This window comes from Bipolaris sorokiniana (genome assembly GCF_000338995.1).
Source record: "Bipolaris sorokiniana ND90Pr unplaced genomic scaffold COCSAscaffold_12, whole genome shotgun sequence".
NCBI lineage: Eukaryota > Fungi > Ascomycota > Dothideomycetes > Pleosporales > Pleosporaceae > Bipolaris > Bipolaris sorokiniana.
The window spans coordinates 931,849-952,944 of record NW_006911906.1 but is presented as its reverse complement, the minus strand read 5'-3'; the positions used below and the strand labels follow the sequence as shown (position 1 = coordinate 952,944).

The 21,096-nt window shown below is 52.1% G+C and overlaps 8 protein-coding genes across 8 annotated transcripts; 7 read left to right on the top strand and 1 right to left on the bottom strand.

Annotated features, from left to right (window-relative positions):
- The first annotated feature begins 761 nt into the window (after positions 1-761).
- On the top strand, positions 762-1,065 carry COCSADRAFT_39313 (uncharacterized protein). Its single transcript, XM_007704432.1, has one exon. It carries the CDS (start codon positions 821-823, stop codon positions 1,013-1,015), a length of 195 nt encoding a protein of 64 aa, XP_007702622.1. The 5' UTR covers positions 762-820; the 3' UTR covers positions 1,016-1,065.
- Positions 1,066-1,614: 549 nt separating this feature from the next.
- Positions 1,615-2,603, top strand: COCSADRAFT_233261 (uncharacterized protein). The gene is made up of 2 exons (XM_007704723.1): positions 1,615-1,916; positions 1,972-2,603. The coding sequence occupies exons 1-2, from the start codon at positions 1,836-1,838 to the stop codon at positions 2,512-2,514; spliced, it is 624 nt and encodes a 207-aa protein (XP_007702913.1). The 5' UTR covers positions 1,615-1,835; the 3' UTR covers positions 2,515-2,603.
- On the top strand, positions 2,604-2,984 carry COCSADRAFT_233252 (uncharacterized protein). The gene has a single exon (XM_007704722.1). It carries the CDS (start codon positions 2,693-2,695, stop codon positions 2,960-2,962), a length of 270 nt encoding a protein of 89 aa, XP_007702912.1. The 5' UTR covers positions 2,604-2,692; the 3' UTR covers positions 2,963-2,984.
- A 426-nt stretch (positions 2,985-3,410) lies between these two features.
- On the top strand, positions 3,411-7,097 carry COCSADRAFT_163045 (uncharacterized protein; the record flags this gene model as incomplete). Its single annotated transcript, XM_007704721.1, has 2 exons — positions 3,411-4,274; positions 4,320-7,097. 2 exons carry the CDS (start codon positions 3,411-3,413, stop codon positions 7,095-7,097), a joined length of 3,642 nt encoding a protein of 1,213 aa, XP_007702911.1.
- An 86-nt stretch (positions 7,098-7,183) lies between these two features.
- On the bottom strand, positions 7,184-10,660 carry COCSADRAFT_39309 (uncharacterized protein). The gene is made up of 5 exons (XM_007704431.1): positions 10,576-10,660; positions 10,448-10,516; positions 9,462-10,397; positions 9,182-9,415; positions 7,184-9,131 (listed from the first exon to the last, which is right to left on the bottom strand). The coding sequence occupies exons 1-5, from the start codon at positions 10,588-10,590 to the stop codon at positions 7,461-7,463; spliced, it is 2,925 nt and encodes a 974-aa protein (XP_007702621.1). The 5' UTR covers positions 10,591-10,660; the 3' UTR covers positions 7,184-7,460.
- Positions 10,661-10,787: 127 nt separating this feature from the next.
- COCSADRAFT_39306 (uncharacterized protein) lies at positions 10,788-13,021 on the top strand. The gene is made up of 4 exons (XM_007704430.1): positions 10,788-11,344; positions 11,395-11,424; positions 12,061-12,302; positions 12,354-13,021. The coding sequence occupies exons 1-4, from the start codon at positions 11,117-11,119 to the stop codon at positions 12,613-12,615; spliced, it is 762 nt and encodes a 253-aa protein (XP_007702620.1). The 5' UTR covers positions 10,788-11,116; the 3' UTR covers positions 12,616-13,021.
- Positions 13,022-14,252: 1,231 nt separating this feature from the next.
- Positions 14,253-15,948, top strand: COCSADRAFT_28936 (uncharacterized protein; the record flags this gene model as incomplete). The annotated part of the gene is made up of 4 exons (XM_007704355.1): positions 14,253-14,317; positions 14,412-14,814; positions 14,864-15,453; positions 15,507-15,948. 4 exons carry the CDS (start codon positions 14,253-14,255, stop codon positions 15,946-15,948), a joined length of 1,500 nt encoding a protein of 499 aa, XP_007702545.1.
- Positions 15,949-16,592: 644 nt separating this feature from the next.
- Positions 16,593-19,939, top strand: COCSADRAFT_183597 (uncharacterized protein). Its single transcript, XM_007704720.1, has 2 exons — positions 16,593-18,495; positions 18,546-19,939. The coding sequence occupies exons 1-2, from the start codon at positions 16,732-16,734 to the stop codon at positions 19,611-19,613; spliced, it is 2,832 nt and encodes a 943-aa protein (XP_007702910.1). The 5' UTR covers positions 16,593-16,731; the 3' UTR covers positions 19,614-19,939.
- The last annotated feature ends 1,157 nt before the right edge of the window (positions 19,940-21,096 follow it).

Sequence of the window (21,096 nt, the reverse complement as noted above, 5' to 3'; positions counted from 1 at the left end):
TGTCACCAGATGCCAGAATGGGTCAAGACGAAGGCTGAGCCTCGACATCATTGCAAGCTCGATAAAGATCATCGCTGTATTTCACAGGCATAGTCTCTTGGGTCTTGATATGGGACTCGTCATCATGTGGTCCAGCAGACCGCTGCACTTCGAAAGCTCGCATGAATGTGTATGCATACGCACATATCTCCAGAGCGCGCAGGGATACGATTTAGAGTGTCACTCACCTACCGCCGTCCAATCCTGCGACCCTGCGGCAAACATTGGGTAAACGGCGAACTCGCCTGTTGATATGCTGCTAATTAACTCGATGCGCACTGCACAATGACCATCATATGTGTTGTCGCCGCGGGACCAGCTTTCAGAGGCACTACGGTAGCTTTCAGCTGAGTCGCAAGCGTCTTCTCCGTTGTCGTAGCCTCAGGGACAAGGCTTGTTTCCCCAGATCTTCCAGGTTCTCCGCTTTGCCGCTCCATTTTCCAAGGTGTCATGCTGGAAAGCAGCTGGACAGTGCCAGCACAAGCACATGCTGCCGAGGAACTTTACGCCTCGCGCCGACCGAGCCGTCAGATCCTTCCTTACAAGGAAGCTGTCTCCGCATGAGAATGACGCAGGAACATACTACAAGGCTCGCTGTTCAATGGTCACGTTGCATCCGGCCTTGTGGTTGAGGACGGCGCGGCAAGCAGAGTAGCGGCCCATTGATGCTTCTGAAAGGATATAGACTTGGAAAAATCAATTTGGCAAACCGGCGCAGGTACGACAGCGACAGAGGTGCCAGGCTCACGCCACTCAGCCAACTCATCCGAAATTCTTCGACATGCGGGCTAGAGTATCGGACACTCGGATGACACATGCCGATAGGTGGTGGGCCAGGTTTCTAAACGGCTTTAGCCAGAAAAGGACGGGTATGGGTGGTGCCGGACGATTGACCAAGAATGGGCACTTGGATTTGCGGGGTTGCGACTGCGAATTTTGTTGTCGTGTGTCGCATCTACCGGTCCCCTACCAATGATGTTGTCGGTTTCGAAGGCTTGGTCCGCGAATGTTCTTTATTTCGCACATTAGAGGCGCCCCAAGGCAGGCATGGTTCGATGTGACGTTTGCACAAACGCGCGCAGATGCCAATACTGCCCCGGATTTTTATTGGCGCTGGTCCGTGCCACTGCCGCACCAATTCCAAGCCCCGGCCAACAGCCTGTGGTTGTCTTCACCCCAAAGAGTCAGCCGCTCTAACATGCTTTTAGCCCCTGACCAGGCCACTAACAACAATGCTGTAACCCCGTGGTTGCCCAATGACGTCCAACCGTCGCATTCTCGGATCGTCGCCTGGCTCAACACAATACTACTCTACACACCTTGCTCGGATGCTCGCCAGCAAGCACATGCTTAGAGGTCTAGGGGCTGACGCGGCAATGCATCCCTTCCAGTCGTCTGGAATTTCTGCCTGCTGCTGATCGTATCCTACCCAGCGCCTCTTTCCTACCCTCATTAGATTTCGCCGTCTGCAGTCCCGTGCATGCAGCCGCAACTAATACTCTAGTCCGGAGTATAGCCAACTAGCGTTGCCAGATCGAGTCATATCTCCAGCATTCCCTCGAAGATCTGGATGGAGGCAATTTTTCATATGCGACAAAGAGTAAACGTGTGGAGCTAGAGCCTACTGATGTGCCAACAGGTTCCCTTGTTTGGACATGGGGCGCCTCACTACCCAATACCATATAAAGAGTCTTTGATAGCCTCCTTGGATGCTCATCGTGATTCTACTGTCTTTATAAACGTACTGTCAATCTTGAACAAATCAGTCGCTGCTTCAACTTCAAACAACCGCCAAAATGAAGACCTTCACCATCGCCACCATCGTCGCCTTGGCCTCTGTCGCCAGTGCTCAGCTCGACAACATCCCTCAATGCGCTGTATGTTTATACTATGCAACGTTCCATTCAACGTACGCCTACTCACAATACTCAGCTTTCCTGCTTCATCGGTCCCCTCACAAGTGACGGCTGCGAGAACCTTACCGACTTTGCCTGCCACTGCAAGAAGGGTGACACGCTCCTTGCCCAGGTCCAGCCCTGTGTGCAGAAGGGCTGCGAGGCTGCCGACCAGGCCAAGGCTATTGCTGCTGTCGAGTCCACCTGCAAGGCTGCTGGTGTTCCCATCACCATCCCCGACACCGGTGCCCCTGCTCAGAGCAGCGCTCCTGCCGCCTCTGCCTCTGCCGCTCCAGCGCAATCGTCCGCAGCTTCTGCAATTGCCTCAGCCGCCTCCTCGGTCATCTCATCCATCATGGCATCCGGCACTCCTGTGCCCATGCCCACCCCCATCTCTACCGGCACTCCCTCTATGGCTCCGTCTATGACACCCTCCATGACACCCTCTGGCACTCACTCTGCCTCTGGCGCTTTGACTTCTTCCACTTCTACCGTCTCTGAGTTCACTGGTGCTGCTGCCCAGGCCACCCAGGCCGTCGGTATCATTGGCGCCGCCGCCCTTGCAATGCTCGCTTTGTAAACTATTACTAGCGTGTCTTCTCTCTCTGTTGACATTTTGATATGAAATCGGGCTATGGCTATGGCTACGGATGGAAATGGTAATGAAGGTGTCATGGTACGACGATGGGATGTAGCTTGGGTTTGCTTCGTTTGTATATCACCGAATAAGAAAAAGTGAATAATTCAGATACCACTTAATGTCTACGCATATCTTCATGTCCTTCTACTTATTTCCAGAACTATCATCTTTTGTATGCTGTGATTCCTTCTCCGTTTTTGAACAGTATCGGCCAAGCTTTTTTCAAAATTGCTCCCAGTTGGGTTGTTCGGTCTTACGCGTTGTCCTGCTTCCCCCTTTTTACTTGTCAGCAATCAACATAGTCGTTTCAAACACATGTAAAGTGTATGTTATTTTCTTTGTCTCATTCAAGATAGCACAACACCTCCTTTGTAGCTCCTGCTATTAACTAGCTTCAGACGCTGACATAATGCTTCGAGCACGTGATAAATCTCACCGTGCAGAGTGTAGGTATGTATTGACTACTTAGAAAAAGCAATCAATGCATGAATGAGGAAACTTCATCCTGTAAAACCCTTTCCATCCAAAGTTGTATACTTCATGATCGCTTTGACGAAACAACATACACAGCTACCTTGTGCCAAAGTAGAAGATATGATGGTGGACACAGAGTAGTTAGTTGTTTCCCACTGACTAATCAATACTTCAGCGAGACATACTGACCAAAAAACCATTAGAAAACTTGAGGTGTCAAGTCTGGTATAACGGCCGAATACGGTATACGCCGGATCGACGTCAGTGGCCTAAGCTCCGAAGTGGGCTGTCCAGAACACCAAGCCTCCCGTATCTTCGGTCACCGCACCCAAGATGCCGAACCGGGCGCCGCCAGCACGAGTATGGCCACTGTGAAGCGCAGAGACTTTATTCTTGCTGCCGTCGCAATATTCGTCGCCTGGGGCTATCTGACCCACTGGCAGCCCAAGCTGCACTACCTCCCCTACGCCTTCGTCACCGGAGCACTTGTGACGCTCGCACTGCTGGCATGGCTCACCTTCACCACCGCCTGGGACAGGGACCTACGACACGGCGGAAATGTCGACTATGGGCCGCGCCATGTTGCCTTTGCTGCGCCGGACAAGTGGAAGGCTGAGAGGGAGGCGCTGGACAAGAGGAACATGTACATGATGGAACCGCTATACCCCGCGTCCTATATGATATCAGACAGCCTCGATGTCCTGATCGGCCTGATACTGCGCGATTTCGTAAAAAGCTGGTATGGGAGTATCAGCAAGAGCCCGACATTCGTACACGAGGTCGACAAGGCAGTGCGTGCAGCCATGGGCGAGATACGGGAACGCATACTGGCAGTAGATATGGTCGAGATGGTCGTGTCGCGCATGATTCCTCTCATCACCGACCACCTGAAAGCGTCGTACGAGGCCGAGCGCGTGGTGCGCGGGCGCAAGTTGTCGCGCAATATTACAGATTCAGAGGAGCTTGATCTTGCTATCGCAGCCAAATACAAAGAGGGTCGGTTGCATCCTGCTGCGTCTTTGGCATACTCAAACACCAAACCAATACAGCAGCAGCACTTAAGGAGCATAGTCACGCGACTCCTACCAAAGATCATGCCTGCCAATATGTCCACAAGTCCGGCTGTCAATGTACTTATCAAAGAGATTGTGGCTTGTGCAGTCCTGTCACCTGTGATGCACATGCTTGCTGACCCCGATACATGGAATCAGCTCATGGAGGGTTATGTAAGGTCACCTCTCATCCAGCATTAAACATGCTAATAACTCTAGGGCCGATCTTTGCTGCAAGAAAGAAAGACGGTACGCAAAGTACGAGCTGCCCTCGACGAACACGCCCCGCCTACACAGAAGACAAACAAGAACACGCAGTTCCCTAAACTCATGCCCAGCGACAATGAACGGAAATTCGAAAGGTTCATGCGAGCAATACAGCAAACAAACACGCTTGCAGATGCTAGGCGTTTTCGCAGTGAGATCGCAAGCCAGCTACGTAAAGATTCGATGATTGAAGGCCAAGACTCTGTCTATTTGCGTCGTCTTGAGTCCGCACGTCATGTGCTCGATACCAAGGTTGCGACACTTAGCGCTGGTGGATCGGTTCGTGCCAAAGTCATAGCCCAGGAAGCCCCAAAGCACAAGCGTTCATCGTCTAAGTTCGCTAATGCATCTTTGCGCGAAGTGCTTTATGATGCATCAGGGCTTTCGTGCTTCATGGAATTCATGGATCAGGCGGACCTCATGCGACTAGTGCAGTTCTGGATTGTTGTAGATGGGTTCCGTAACCCGTTAGAAGTAGAGACTGAGGAAAGTCAGGACTACGTTGGCACTCTCCCTACGTGGACGGAGTCGGATCGCGCAGATCTAGCGCAGATCCACGAGGCATACTTGTCCAAGCCTGAACTGAAGATTCTCCCGGAAGCCCGCCGAGCGGTTGCAGAATTTCTCAAAGCTGGGCGGAAAGCGACGCCCCAACAGTATCACAATGCACGGCGTTCCTTATTGCAAGCGCAAACGGCCGCATATGAACAGCTACAAGAGCCTTACTTTCGACGATTCAAGAAGTCAAATCTATACTACAAGTGGCTGGCTATGGATGAAGCAGCAAATACCGACAACAGTACTGGAAAGGCGAGGGCCATAACACAACCTCTCGAGGCCCCACCTCCAGTGACACCCGCCGTGTCCCGTACGCATTCAAGACAAAATAGTTCGTTGTATGCACCACAAGGAGATCTGCGTCGGGCAGTTGCATCCTCTTCAGATCTGAAAAGTCAAGCATCAACCAATGTCATCGAGCCACCTGCACGACGCTCCTTGGATGTAGCGCCATCTACGTCTAAGCGAGCACCTCTGTTTGGCGATGACTACGACTCCGATCCCCTTGCACACTCCACCGCGAGCTTAAATTCTGACTTTGGCTATGATCGAACTGGTGGAAATGATGCAAGAGTGGTGGATGCCATGCAGGCTGCTCTGACTGACATCATGGATGAGCCAGAGGGTTCCATTTTCTATGAGCCAGGTTTAAAATCACCCGTGGATAATGACTCAATGCGCGGCTCTCTTGATCTACCTCGGGCGTTATCACCTAATCCGCAAGGAAAAGAGAGTCTGAAGCCGAGCATAGCATCACTCGGTCTAGTTGGGGAGCCCAGGACTCGTGGCGTATTTAATGACGATTTGTTTGGCGACGAGCAGAAATTCTTGGAAGACGAAGTCGATGATCCAGTATCAAGCGAAAAGGCGGAAGACGAAGAGATACACGAAGCTGCGCCGGGAGATCTGGGCTTAGCGGAGGCGATCGATGCTCTTACAGCCGATATTGAGCGTTTGGTAACACAAGAGTCTATTGTGGATTCGCTAACATCAAAGGCTGAGTTGACCAACAATGCTGCTGAGCTTAGAATCTTGCGCAAGTCCAAGACTAGCTTACAGCGAGAGATCCAACGAAAAGAACTTCAACGGCAGCAGTACATTGTGCAGGAGAGTGACAACAGTTTGTACGGGCGTGCAAACGTGTTCATACAGTCAATCATGGTGGGCACAGAAGAGGACGGCAAGGATTATGCCATGTACGTTATTGAAGTCCGACGACGCGCAGGTGACCAAATGCCTGCAGCAACTTGGGTCGTCTCGCGCCGGTACAGCGAGTTCCACGAACTGAACAAAAGGCTTCGTGCAAAGTTTCCTCAAGTTCGGAACCTAGAGTTTCCACGCCGCCAGATGATACTCAAGCTTCAAAAGGACTCTTTGCACAAACGGCGGGTCGGTCTGGAAAAGTACCTACGAGAGCTCCTGCTTATCCCAGCGGTATGCCGCAGCCGTGAATTTCGAGCATTCCTCTCTCAAGCTGCGATCAGTCCTGCCGACGCACTCAAGAATCAAGATCCAAACTCGAATGATTTTGTGACCCGCATCTACAACTCAGTCGCAGACGGCATGGAAGAATTCCTCGGCAACATTCCCGTCCTCGACCAGCTCTCTGTAGCGGGTCAAAACCTCATCTCCGCTGCCACCACCCAGCTCGCACACACAAACGGCGCGACCGCCCAACCCGCCAGCCTCGCCTCCTCCGGCGTCCTCGTAGCCGGCGAGCCCAACACGGACGCCGAAGCCGAAGCCGAGCTCCTCGCCTTCGAAAACAAAGAACTCGAACCCTTCGTCAAACCAATCTGCGACCTCTTCCTCGAAACCTTTGAACTCAACCGTGAAAACAACTGGCTCCGCGGCCGCGCCGTGGTCGTCGTCCTGCACCAGCTCCTCGGCGGCACCATCGAACGCAAGGTCCGCGAGTCCTTTGGTAACCTCCTTTCCGAAATGAACATCGCTCAGTACATTGATGCGCTCAAAGATAGCATGTGGCCCGATGGCCGCATGAAAGCGGGTGTGGAGCGGACGACGCAGGATAAGGAGAGGAGTAGGAAGGCGGCGAGTGATGTGCTGAGTACGCTTATACCTGAGTTGGCGAGTAGTGTTGTTGGGAGACAGAATGCGCAGTTGGCGGCGAAGAAGTTGGAGGGGACGGTTAATAATGGGAGGTTGAAGTAAGTTTTCTTTTCCCTTTCTCTTTTTACGATGCGGGATGGTTTGGACGAAGAAAGTATGCTAATGCTGTGTTTGTAGTACCCATCTTGTTTTTACGCTACTAGATGAGATTCTGCATGTGTTGTTTCCGGATGTTTACACGAAGTAATGTATATAGATGTGTGCGCGGGGGATATGTGTTGCATCACTGGCGTTCAGCAAGGGTGGATTCGATTTGCTTGGACTCGAAATCAAGCATCGTATGGCAAATGTTTGGAAGTTATAGACATGCTGACAATCGACTATGTTTCATTTGTATAAAACCTGTGCATCTTGAGCCTCGCTCATCCATTATACCACATACAACGCGTGCGCCAAAAGCATTCTTTACTCTGAACTCCCCACCCCCATGACACCTCTACCAAACCACTCACTAATAACCGCAAACCCATCCCTGCCCCTCTTAAGCGCATCCTGAAACAAATCATGCCGTTCCGCACTCTCGACCTGCGCACGCCTAATCGCTTTGATGGTGGCATTATTCGAACTGCAAATCGGACATTCAACCTCTGCATCATGCACATCCTCATCTGTGCTCAGACAACTCTGGTGGTAGCTATGTTTGCACAAGAAGTGCACAACAGGTAACTCCAAGCTCTTCATGCAGACCTGGCAGCGCGAATTCTGGAAGACAGCAGGTTTGGTGTTGAGAGCCTCTAGTTCTGCTTTTTTGGCGGACGTGTCGGAGCGGAAGGTCTCGATGTTGCGGCGGTTGGCTGCGATTTCGGCGCGCTCGCGTTCGATTGTTGTGCTGAGGTAGGCTTTTATCATGCCCATTGTTGCGACGCCGTTGGTAGAAAGCGTCTGAATGACTTGGAGGGGCGCCATGAGACCATCTTCGTCGATCTTTTTGAGGACCGAGTCGAGTTCGTCACCTGCTTCGGTGAGGATGGCGGGCGAGGAGGTGAAGTAGGCCAATGCGGCTGGGTAGAGTGCGGGTTCTTCTGGGCCGTACTTTCGTAGGGCGCGAATGGCGCCTTGGGTGTCGTTGGAGGCAGTGCATGAGCGGAAAATATCAAAGTAGAGGCCTTGCTGCTCGCGAACGAGGATCGCGCCGTCGCGGAAGTTGGAGAGGTGGGAAAGCAGCAACACATTTGATGTGTCTATGGGTATGTTCTTGCCTTCGACGAGCTTCTTGGCCTTGTTCTCCCACTCTTGCCGCTCGCCGTCTTTCTTCGACGACGCAGTATGTAGATACATTTCAAACAAAGTCGTGTAAAGATCGACCTTGTCGTCTTCGCGAAGATCTTCCGAAGCAATGCATGCTTCGAGGAACACTATGAATTCTTGAGGGTGGTCGACAAATGCTGAGAATGCAGTCCGTGGTTTCGGGACTTTATATTCAGGCGCGGGCTCGTCGGTCGTCGTTTCGACTATTTGAGCTTGGCTCATGGTGCCCTTTTGTTCGCCGTTAGGCGGTGATGCTAACGCATTGGTATTCATATAAGGCAATGGGAGTAATGCAGCGAGGTTCTGTACAGCACTGGATGCAACACCTAGACCCATGCTCATGCCTCCCCCAGATGAAGGCGCATTAGGTATGACAATAGCATCCTGCTTAGGCCGGAATTTTCCAGTGTAGTAATCGATGAACAGCTGTGTGGTGTCCTTGGGCAAGTGCTGCAAAAGTACTGTAGCATACTTCATGAGATTGAAGTATGTCACTTCGGGTTCCAGCCGCCATATGTAGGCTAGAGCTTCCGCATACCGCTTCGAATCCTCGATCAGAACGTCGACAACGAGTTCATGCTCCCCGTGCTTTCGCGCGAGGAAAGCTGCCTGATCGTAATAACCTCCCTGTCGACACATCGAGATGGCCGTATCAAGATCAAACTTTAGATCGTCGGGTGACTTGATGAAGTTTTCAAGTTTCTCTACATCCTTAAGCTTGGCATAGCAATTCAAGAGTAGAGTAGTGTGGTCGGATGTCGCCTTGTGGTGGTCGTGGAGCTCTTCCAGATACTCTATCAGGTTGTGTATTCTCTGTGTGTCAAGAAACTGATTTGACCATTAGCTATGAAGTAGTTAGACGATTGGCTTGTGTGTACCTTTCGGATGATCTGAGATGGCTCAGTATTATCAATGGCCTTGAGATACTGCTGCATAGCAGTGTCATAGTCTTGCTTCGAGTACAAGTAGTCGCCAAACTTGCGAAGGATAATGTTCTGCTGGGAAGAGTCCAGTCCTGCTTTCTGAGCCAGGTTGATGGCCAGAACATATAAGTTGCGTTGGTAGAGTATGTCAAGTTTCTGAGCAAAAGGTTTCTCGTGATATCTAAAGATCTAGATATTATCAGCTCTGAACACCGATATTCCTTAGGTAATTTACCTTTCCATCAATTGTGAAGACAAAAAGGTCTCCCCATTCTGCGACAACAGCCTTTACCTGCGAGGTCAGCTGTTCCTGGTGGGCGATGAACCTCAGCTCTGTATTGAGAAGCGTGAAGCTAGACGTGTTGAAGACATCATCGGCAGCGCCAACGCCAAAGGCTCGGAGAGGGTTGGACCGGGGCATCGCATTTGTCTTTGGAGGCGCAACGATAACGATATAGTCCTTGAACACAGAAATCATCTTTTTCTCGCCTTCGTATGTGTAAGGCGGCCCACGTCCGTGTTGGCCATAGTAGTAAATAGCATCATTGCGTGCGACTACCACATCTCGAGACGATTTGTCCACGGCCATACAACCCACACCACAGCCATACTCGTCGAGAGATTTCGCAGGCTGCCCCTGGCCCCTTCCAGATATTATGAGTGTCATGATGCGACCGGTAGTTGCAATGTACAAGGTTGTGATATTGCCTTCCCTAAACTCTATACCAGTAATGGGCTCTTCGGATTCGAACACAGTCCGTTGTCGCGCGCCGCGGTCGTGGATGAGGTCGCCGCGTACGACAGTGACAGCGCCATTTGCAAACCCAACTGCCAATTGAGATAGATCATCGAGCGCCGCGAAAGCGGATATGGGAAACTGCTTGCGCCCATTGTGTATGGTGAGGGTGCTCTGGCATCGTGGAATGCCCGTCTTCTTCTCGAGCTTGTCCAGGGCCCAAACTTTCAGAACTGGCTCATCAGAAAGGTCTTCGGCTATGGTTACTAGGAGAGAGGTGCCCTCGATCTGCTTCATGTGGGTGATTGAGCCGGTGTCATAGGCCTTGAAGGTGCGCACGACCTTGAAGGCCTCGGACACGATGCGAACGACGCCATCTGTACCACCAAAGAAGATGCTCTCAGATCCGGATACTATGCATGTAATGTCTCCAATCTACGAGTATTCATAAGACCGTGTACGCGTGAAGGAGGTTGGCATCGTACCTCGGACAGGAAAGCGCCCTCGTCATCGGGGAGCTTGACTTGCGAGACGTCGAAGAACCGGAACTGCCACTTCTCGCTCATTAGCACTGATATGAGGGGACATGAAGAGTGAATAGTTCTACACTGACCGGAGTGACTGCCATAATGCTATCGCTCCATTCTCGCCGCAGCCTGAATAGCAAGAGCTATCGTCACTCACGGCCCTAGCTAGGGAAGAGCGGCCCACCCGTCGACCGTGCGTGTTGACCAATCACGGCTTTGCCAGGGCTGCATGGCTCAGCCTTTCTTGGCGCCTGTCCTCTTGATTGTCTTGCTGCCTCACGCTCTCTCTCCTTTCCTCATCTCACCACCACACTCCCCACCTTACAAAACAACCACAGCATCTGCGCTTCATCTCCTTCAAGCCCAGGTTTCAGCGCCGCACTCTCTCCTTTTGCGCAAGCCCGCTTTGATTCTTCGACTCGCGAGTTGACTATCCACGACGCGCCTGTCCCCAAACAGCGCGTTCCTTTGTCCTACCAGTCTTGTTACTATTCCAGTCGCGCCTCCATCACAGAGACCGCTGCTCTTGCTGCTTGTTAGCCCTCACATCGTCTGCCCGACACCAGCGCGCCTTTGAACCAACGCCCGCTCAACCCAAGTATTACCACTCCTCAACCACTCATCACCATGTCTTCAAACAAGATGGAGCAGAGCCTCGACGACATCCTCAAGGCCTCCAAGACTTCTCGCCGTGGCCGCAGCAGTCGCCGCTCTGGCGCCGGACGCCCAGCCGCCGCTCCAGCTCCTGTTGGCGGTGTTGCGAAGTCCACAAAGCAAGGCAAGCCCGTCAAGGCTGCGCCTGCCGCACCCGCCGCCATCCTGGCTGGCGAGACGAAGATCATGGTATCCAACTTGGTACGCTTCCAACCTGTTCACCGCACTTGAACTTTGCTAACTCGCACCAGCCAAGGGACATTGACCAAGTCCAACTCCAGGTATGTAAGACCGATGCAGGTCTTTGAGCCTACTCTTCTCGCGTTAGCGAACACCACCGAGTGCGATACGACGAATTGAGCACGTTTCCTCCGCCTTCCGGTATGGATGTTGAGCCATGACTTGCAAAAAATCAAACCATGATCTGTGTTGGGCACACAAGACTGGGATGCGATTAGCAGCATGCGAACATTTTGAGCTACCGCAACGACGGAAGTGGGTGATCCGTTTTCCCAAGCTACACTTTTTTGAGTGGCAGCACAGACAGCTATGCCCCAGTGACATTTTCCTGGGCGCTATGCAGCAAACCCTAGCAGGTCGTTAGAGCAGCGAGATGAGATCATCGAGTACAGTCACAGATGGCCTTGAAATTACCAGAGGGGCGCGGGCAGGCATCAGCAGACTACCTCGCAACGTTGTAACACGTTACTCGCAATGACTGCTCTCGTGCTGAGTTAGCTTTGTCTTGCCGAACCTTGCGTTCAGGCACAGGATCACGAAACCCACTTTCTGAGCGGCGCTCCCAACCGCGTTATATGAGATCGACGACTACCCACCGCCGACGCCGCACTCGTAGCCGATGTTGCTTCACTTTTTGCGAACTCAAACCCTAGCACGACCACTAATACGCCTTGTAGGATTACTTTGCTTCAGCAATCAACGTAGGTCGACCAAAGAAGGTTCTCCTCCAGTATGATGCTGCTGGCCGTAGCGTTGGCAGCGCAACCATCATTTTCAACAAGCACGAGCAAGCTGCCAAGGCTACTGCTGCTCTGGACGGTGTCAAGATTGACGGACGCCCTGTTCGCGTTGAGATGCTTGTCAGTCCTAGCGTAATCCCAGCTGCTGCACGCCCAGCTTCCCTCGCCGATCGCGTTACGTATGTACACTCGTTTTGCTCAGAAAAGAATCCCGGCTAACCTACTTGCAGCCAACCAAAGAAGGATAAGCCAAAGCCCGCCACTACGGAAAAGGCTGCCGCCGGTGCCACTCGCGGACGTGGACAGACCCGTGGACGCGGAAAGGGTCGTGGCGGTCGTGACGCACGCCCGAAGAAGAAGACTGTCGAGGAACTGGATGCTGAGATGGCCGACTACTTCCCCGGAGGTGAGACCAGCAACGCTGCCAGTGGCGCTGAGGTCGCCCAGGTTACCGCCGGCGGGGACACTGCCATGGACGACGAGATGCTCTAAACGCCATTTGTATCGGCATTTCTCCCAACACCCCCATTACTCTGTTATGATTTAATTGAACATCGGTTGAAACTTGGTCGGCTTTTCCGGTAGTCTGTCTGGCTTTACATCTTCTTTTCTTGGGAGCGTCATCATTTGAAAAATATCATACCACGATCAGTTGGTTCGCTGTCAGTTCGAGTTTAGCGGTATATTCAATTCGGCTTTTGCACACTGCTCATGGACATTTCGTTTTGGGCTCTCAAATTGTACTATTATGAGCCTGGGTAGCGACAATGAAGAATGGTCATGCTTGCACGAGCACATCCAAAGGATCCCTGGTTTCTGATGCCTCTTCTCGTGATGCTTCTACTACATGGTCATATCTGGATTGCGGTTGGCGGGCCATCCACGTGGTTAGTACACGCAGGGTGGCAATACTATCAAGCCACTGCATGGGGAGCCCCACAGGATATCCACAAGATATGCATCAAGTGTGCAAGGCGGTCGTGTTATCGGGTTTCGTATTTCGCAAAGGAAGCAGATGTGGACCATCGGCTATGTCGGCCAAAGCCGGGTGGGACCAAGGTGTGGCGGCAAACAAAGGCTCTGGAGATAGCCGTGACATGACCGTGTTTGGACAGCCTTCTCTCATGAAAGACCGAATGTGGCAACCTTCTCGCACTGGACATCACACCACCATAGGACGACATCGTTGGTAGCGGTAGTCAGCTGCGGCTCCCGAAGGTGAAACACACGTATCTGGGAGGGAGCACCCTTTCGTGCGAAAGGGTTTGCGGTCTTCCGTGGAACCAAGCCTTTTCGAGTCTTCCCCGCCATTTCCTAGGCCATGTGGAGATCCGCGGCTACCCTAGCTTCTGACGAGGTAGGTTGCTGGGCTGGGCAAAAGGAGCGCTCGTCCGACGCAGCTGATTCGGACAGGTGAGGTGATTACAATTCTTTTCACATCTGGCCTTGGCAAGATTTGGAAATGTCCCGACACATGTAGGCCGTGCTGGAGACAATAGTCAACGTGGCTCGGTGTTCGCGCCAGAAGAAGGCGAGCTTGCTGGGATTGGCGATAGGGTTACTGTTTCAGTCCTAGCAGAGGGGTCGTGTGGAGAGCTGGTGTTAGATGAGTACTGGTGCACGACATGAATGCTTACACAAGATTGATAAGGCTGGTTCAAGCAAAGGATACCGTCATCGGGGTGGATGCATCTCGGCTTCTTTCTGCGCATATGCATACGGACCGGCTACTAACCTGTGTCTAGTATTCCGGCTTAGAGGGCTGAATACCGCATTGCAGCGAGGTTAGCTGCGGCTTGGACGACACAACTGCGGGGGAGGGGTAGCTTTCACTGGCCGCTGGAGCGGGGCATAGGCCCCCGCCGCTGAGTAAAACATCATCCACCCATGCATCCCTGGCGCACACGATAGGTTGCAGAGCTTTCCCTTGATGGGCTCCCGATGACCGAGACTGTCTGGCCTAGCAATCGTGTAACAATGCTTGTCTTCTGTGGAGACGCCGTCTAGTGCCGTCATGCCCTGCCGATTCGAATACTTAAGATTTCTCATTGCCCCCCTTGCCCCTCCCTCAATCTTCAAGTCTCACACCCCCATTTTCCTTTCAGATACCCCAGTTCGTTTTTACAGCCATGTCTGAGACCTCTATAAAGCTATCGACTCCCCAGACGGGCGAGTACGAGCAGCCCACCGGCCTGTAAGTCATGCCTGCAAACTCCGAGGTTCTTCGGAAGCTTTGCAGTACCTCGGACATATCTCTGGGCGCGTATCAGTACTGACAGATGATACAGCTTCATCAACAACGAGTTCGTCAAGAGCGTCGACGGCAAGACTTTCGAGGTCATTAACCCATCCACCGAGGAGGTCATCTGCAGTGTTGCAGAGGCCACTGAGAAGGATGTTGACATTGCTGTCGCTGCCGCACGCAAGGCCTTCAACGGCCCATGGAGGAAGGAGACACCAGAGAACCGCGGAAAGCTTCTCGTCAAGCTTGCCGAACTCTTTGAGAAGAATGCCGACCTTCTCGCTGCCGTTGAGGCGCTCGACAACGGCAAAGCCTTCAACATGGCCAGGAACGTCGATCTTCCCGCTGCAGCTGGATGCCTGCGGTACTACGGAGGATGGGCCGACAAGATTGAAGGCAAGGTTGTCGATACCACACCCGACACCTTCAACTACATCCGCAAGGAGCCTGTGAGTATGCTTCTATACGAGTTTCCGAGCATGCAGCTAAACTCTTCAGATTGGTGTCTGCGGCCAGATCATTCCGTGGAACTTCCCTATCCTCATGTGGTCCTGGAAGATTGGCCCTGCTGTTGCTGCCGGTAACACAGTTGTCTTGAAGACTGCTGAGCAGACTCCCCTGTCCGCATATGTTGCATGCAAGCTCATCAAGGAGGCCGGTTTCCCACCAGGTGTCATCAACGTCATCACAGGTTTCGGCAAGGTTGCCGGAGCTGCCATTTCCGCACACATGGACATTGACAAGGTTGCCTTCACTGGTTCCACTGTTGTCGGCCGTCAAATCATGAAGGCTGCTGCTGGTTCCAACTTAAAGAAGGTTACTCTCGAGCTTGGAGGCAAGAGCCCCAACATCGTCTTCGCTGATGCCGATTTGGATGAGGCCCTTGACTGGGTTAATTTTGGTATCTACTTCAACCACGGCCAGACTTGCTGCGCTGGTTCGCGTATCTACGTCGAGGAGTCTATCTACGACAAGTTCATTGAGCGATTCAGGGAGCGCGCCGCCCAGAATGCTGTTGGTGACCCATTCGCCAAGGACACTTTCCAGGGCCCTCAGGTCTCGCAGCTTCAATTTGACCGCATCATGAGGTAAGGCTTGCCGTCATTACTGTAAAAGTTTCTGTGCTGACTCTGTAATTTAGCTACATTGAGGATGGTAAGAAGTCTGGCGCCACTGTCGAGACTGGTGGTAAGCGAAAGGGTGACAAGGGCTACTTCATTGAGCCCACCATCTTCTCCAACGTTACCGAGGACATGAAGATTCAGCAGGAAGAGATTTTCGGCCCAGTATGCACAATTTCCAAGTTCAAGACCAAGGAAGAGGTCATTAAGATTAGCAACTCGACCACATATGGTCTCGCTGCCGCCCTCCACACCAGCAACCTGAAGACTGCCATCGAGGTTGCCAATGCGCTCAAGGCCGGAACAGTGTGGGTCAACACATACAACACTCTTCACTGGCAACTGCCATTCGGTGGTTACAAGGAATCTGGTATTGGCCGCGAGCTGGGTGAGTCAGCGCTCGAAAACTACGTCCAGACCAAGACGGTGTCGATTCGTCTGGGTGATATGCTTTTTGGTTAAGCGGGTTTCTCTTAATGCGGTTTAAAAAAACTGGAGACTGTATGTACATATATAGCTAGGTTACCAGGAGCAAACAAATCAAAGTAAAGAATGTCAACATGGCTGTGACTTGCATGAAAGGCGAAAGGCAGCGCGCTGGCTCTATTGTACGTGATGTTCGAGCTGGCGAGGCGTTAAAGTCTTGGGTATCTAGGGTGCTGTTTCTTTGCTCATAGGTGGGTGGGGTAGCGGACTGTCGCTCTGCTAAAGTCGCACCTGGTAGCCTGGTAGTCTGCATGGCCTGCTGCACCCGCCTCTCCACATGGGTCTCTGGCTCGAGGCATTTTGCATCAGGAGATGTCATGGTTCAGGCGCTATGCAGACTGCTAGAGGCCATGGCCATGCTCAACAGCCGATCTGGTCAGATGGCGTTCTCCTGCCATCAGCAGGGAAACATATGCGAATGGGGAGATAGCGACATGAGATTGTGGATCTAGAAGTGTAAATGATGAGGTGCATGGGTGGAGTGGAGGCTGGCGGCTGAACGACTGTTCACATGCCGGCGCACGCGTTTTGTTTTGGCGACGAGCGGTTGCGTCAGTGCTCCGAATGATGATCGGAATTGTACTGCGCTACAACAACCACCCTTCCAAGGCTTCCACTTCCTTGCAGCCAACTGTCATCTCGTCACCTCTGCTCATGTGCATGTGAGCAAGGCAAATAATCTCTCCTTGACCATCATGATATCATGAAACCCTAATACGGCAGCTTCTGTTAAGAGTTGCAGCACCCGACGATCCAGCCATGCCATCGTCCACCATGGCCGCAAACGATTCCACCTTGTCATCGCGCGCCAACCAATATGTGCGCGAGGTTCTGCATAACACCGAGACACCCCCAGTCATACCCGTTCGCTATTTCTACACATCGCCGCTCGCTATAGATGACCCGCTGTCACCCATACCGCCACCACCAACAGGCACCTCGACTGCCAAAAGGGTTCCTCCACGACCTTTCTCCGAATACGACAACGAAGCTATCCAGGAATCATGGCACACGCTCCGAAAGAAGATTCTCAAGCACAATGAGGAGTTTGGTGAGAAGGACGGGACGGGGAGAGGCACGCCAACGAACCCAGCGGTAGAGCGGTTGAAGAGGAAGAGAGGAGGCAGCGCTTCCAGCGTCGAAAGCTCCACTCAAGGAAGAGACATACCAGGCCGGGAGATGGCCAGTAGAGGAGAGTACTCAAGGTCTGCAGAGATGCTGGATAGGAAGCGACCGAGCTCCAGCGGTGGCAGTCATGGTCACTCCACGTCAGGCTCATTCAAGCCATACGCATACGATCACGGATCCATATCGCCTCTCGAGCCCACGACGACCGGTACACCTTTTATCCGAGCACCTTCAAGAGGGAACTTGGCTAAATCATGGAAGCCTACGCCCCCAGAGGGAAGCCATCGTCCGACAATACATGAAGTAGATAGCTACAAATGGGATGATGACATGGAGCCCGCACTGTCGTCGGCCAAGGATAAGGGGCCCGCGAAACCTTCCAAGCCAAAGCCGGGCCCATCTGCGAAAGTCCCTGTTGGGGTCTCACGGTTGCATCACGTAGTCATGGACGCAGACTCGATACGGATGGAGCCTATATACTGGTCGCCGCTCAGTGATGTTGCCCAGATAGTTCGAGGAACGTGGTTCTACAAGGACAGCATGATGCCCGTCGAGGTTGAAGTTGCCAACATGCTTGAAGTCGGATACCTTGAAATGAAGCCCTGGACACAGACCTGGATGGACGAGCTCAACAGTGCCGTCGAAGTTGGTGCCTTTGGTGAAATGAAGATCCTGCATCACCTCTGGCCTGAAAAGCCTAGGAAGTCAGAGAGTAGGCCATCGACTTCGGCCCAAGCAATGCAGTCCACAAGCTTGGTCCAGAACACGTTACCTGAAGACGACGATGGCCCTGAGAAAGAGCGACGGGAAATTGTCGAGAATGCATGTGACCTAATTGACATCTCTACTGGCCCTGATGGCCCTGATCACAAAGCGGCTGGAGACCTCGAATATGGCGCTGACGGACGGAAACGTCTCTACTTGAAAGCTGGTGTGATATATTCAAACGAAAAGGAGGCCTTCATCCTCAAGCCTGCGCTCCAGCCGTCCGACTATTACGGTAGGAGGCCACTCGCAAACTACATCCGTAAGGGCAGGCAAATTGGTGTTCATGTCGTACGTGGGTTCGACCAGGCCATCTGGGACAAGCTGTATCCAAGCAAGAACTCGCCAAAAGCACAAGCGGCACGTCAAGGTGTGTCGACCGCGCAAGCTGGCGCACCGCCGTACCAGAGGCAAAAGTCCGATCCTGCCCTTGCGCAGTCCGAAAGGCCCAAGGTGACCGATCTCGTGCTTGTAATACACGGTATTGGACAGAAACTGTCAGAGAGGATGGAAACCTTTCACTTTACGCATGCGATGAACTCTTTCCGACGCGAAATGAATGTTGAACTTGGAACGCCGGATGTTAAGCGTCATCTACGGAAGGATATGGGAGGCGTCATGTGTTTGCCAGTAAGTTATCATGAACGGCAATTTGATCTACAATATGCTAACAGATACAGGTGAATTGGCGGCATCGCGTCTCCTTGGATGTCGACAACACCGAAGTCGAAGGGCCAGAAGACCCTTCTGCCAACAAATATACACTGAAAGACATTACTCCAGATACTCTACCGTCAGTTCGTGGTATCGTAAGCGATGTGATGCTCGACATTCCGTACTATCTTTCGCCGTTGCACAATCCCAAGATGGTGTCCGCTTGCATACAAGAAGCAAATCGTATCTATCGTCTGTGGTGTCAAAACAATCCTGGATTTGCTGAGTACGGTCGAGTCCACCTAATCGCTCACTCCCTTGGCTCCGTAATGGCCATTGACATTCTAAGTCAGCAACCAACCTATGTAGATCTCCAATTTACAGACCCGTCCTTTCCTGAGGCCGACCTACCTCAAGACCAATTCATCTTCAACACAACCGATCTCTTCGTCTGTGGCAGCCCAGTTGCTCTCTTTCTTCTCATGAAGAACGCAAATCTCCTCCCGCGCCGCGACAAAGAGAAACCCGGCGCAGACTCGTACGCCGCACCAGGTGTAGCCGGTGAACAAGGCACATACGGATGTCTCGCAGTAGATAACATCTACAACATCATCAACCCCTACGACCCCGTCGCCTGCCGCATCAACCCAACCGTCGACATTGTTTACGCCTCGATGCTCAAACAAGCCACCATCCCCTCCGCCTCGACGTCGTACTTTTCCTCTCTCAACCCTTTCCGCTCCTCAACCTCGTCACAATCTGCTTCTGCCGCCGCCAACAAACCCACAACCGCCCGCCTCCCTAGCAACGTCGAGCTCGAGACGCACAACTTTACGCGAGAAGAGATTGCAGAAAAGAGAATGTACCTCCTGAATGATAACGGCCAGATCGACTATTACATGAAATATGGTGGTGGGCCCTTGGAGATTCAGTACCTGACTATGCTTGGTGCGCATAGTAGTTATTGGCTCAGCAAGGACTTTGTCAGGATGATTGTAGTTGAGGTGGGTAGGGGACAGGGGAAAGAGGGCACGATTGGGGATATGAGGGCTGTGAAGAAGAAACTTGTCGTCGTTCCTGCAGCAGCGACATGATAGGGTATGGGAAATATATGGGATATGGGGCATTCAGACTGGGAAGTTTAGGCGTTATTCAAAGGTTGGTTTGTGTCTTCGCTGGAGAAAGTTATACCCCACTACCCACCGGTTCTTCTTGGGACATGTATGTTGTTATACATAGGGATGTCTTTGGAATTCTGCATATGATGGACTGGAAGCAGAAGAGAAGGAAAATACGCTTTTCGGATTGTCTTTTTAGAATTTCCTGGGTTATACGTAGATGTTTGGAATCTTTCTTCTTCTCTCACAACATGTGTATGATTAATCTTGTTACCTATCTAGCTGAACACTTGCTTCCCTCTCAAACTACCTTGTGCCTTTTTTCCCTTGGCTCAATTGTCCATACAACTTAGTCCGCCACCCATCCAAACCACGCTATCGACTCTAGCCTCCACACTTTCGTCCACCGAGCATCTCCGTCCACGCCACAACAGACACGTATCTCAAGCCTCAATTTCTCGCCGCGGAGCACACGGCATTGGTATTTCAAATTAACTAGGCCATGCACGTCTCTCCCACAGCATGTTCGAACAAAGGCGAGAAGCGGAGAATGTCACACATCACGCCATGTGCGCTACCTATATTACACAACATGCACGAGACATTGAAACGCTAGATGAACCAACACGTCTCTCTCGCAGACACGCACGAATTGGAGCAACCACCAAGCATGCATTCCCCAGTTGAGCGCAAGCAAGACTCACGGAGCCGTCGACTTCATTAGCTTAGCCTATGCTAGCCATGACATACTCTCTCATCTCCCCACCCGCCAACAACCATGCAAGCAAGCGGCAAGAGCCTCGCTAAGCTACCCCAAGCAGCCTACCTACACCTATACTTACTTACGTCCGTAACCCTAAACTCTATTCTCCCCTACCTAACCCCCATCACAAACTCAAGCATATCCCCCGTTCCCTTCCTTCCCGCAGCCCTCCGGTCGCCCCGTATCTCCCAAGTTCAAAACAAAGAAGAAAAAAATATCCAATCGCCATCGTATATACTTCACCCCCGCCCTACCCGCTCTCTTTTTCATTATTTACTGTGTGTACTTACTCTATTGTTCGAGGTGGATGGGATATAGTTGCATATGAAACGGAATAAAGCGACAGAAAAAAGGGTTCATCCCTGTTTCACACACACACACACACTCTCTCTCTCTCTCTCTCTCTCTCTCGCACGCACACGCGCACACACGCGCGCACGGGCTCGCCTGAACCGAGCGACGGTTTGTGTTATTTATTACTAGTGCGAAGAAAAGCGGTAAGTGCGCGGGGGATGGGGGGTGATGGGCATGGAGAAAAGCAGGGTCGAACAAACGGGTGGGCGGTCATCTGGTAAGGTAACATGTAGCATGTTGGGGATTCTTTTCTTCTTCTAAACTAGTTAGTGGTTTAATATGTTAAGTGGTAGTTTAGGGTTTTCTGGAAGGTTATTTTATTCATTTAAATAAGGCTGGGAG

Coding starts and splice junctions, on each gene's coding strand:
- COCSADRAFT_39313 (XM_007704432.1), top strand. CDS start 821: ATGCGGGCTAGAGTATCGGACACTCGGATGACACATGCCGATAGGTGG.
- COCSADRAFT_233261 (XM_007704723.1), top strand. CDS start 1,836: ATGAAGACCTTCACCATCGCCACCATCGTCGCCTTGGCCTCTGTCGCC. Junction 1,917..1,971: donor ACAACATCCCTCAATGCGCT/GTATGTTTATAC, acceptor CACAATACTCAG/CTTTCCTGCTTCATCGGTCC.
- COCSADRAFT_233252 (XM_007704722.1), top strand. CDS start 2,693: ATGTCTACGCATATCTTCATGTCCTTCTACTTATTTCCAGAACTATCA.
- COCSADRAFT_39309 (XM_007704431.1), bottom strand. Junction 10,398..10,447: donor AGGGCGCTTTCCTGTCCGAG/GTACGATGCCAA, acceptor GAATACTCGTAG/ATTGGAGACATTACATGCAT. Junction 9,132..9,181: donor CATCTCAGATCATCCGAAAG/GTACACACAAGC, acceptor TGGTCAAATCAG/TTTCTTGACACACAGAGAAT.
- COCSADRAFT_39306 (XM_007704430.1), top strand. CDS start 11,117: ATGTCTTCAAACAAGATGGAGCAGAGCCTCGACGACATCCTCAAGGCC. Junction 11,425..12,060: donor TTGACCAAGTCCAACTCCAG/GTATGTAAGACC, acceptor TACGCCTTGTAG/GATTACTTTGCTTCAGCAAT. Junction 12,303..12,353: donor TCCCTCGCCGATCGCGTTAC/GTATGTACACTC, acceptor ACCTACTTGCAG/CCAACCAAAGAAGGATAAGC.
- COCSADRAFT_183597 (XM_007704720.1), top strand. CDS start 16,732: ATGCCATCGTCCACCATGGCCGCAAACGATTCCACCTTGTCATCGCGC. Junction 18,496..18,545: donor GAGGCGTCATGTGTTTGCCA/GTAAGTTATCAT, acceptor TAACAGATACAG/GTGAATTGGCGGCATCGCGT.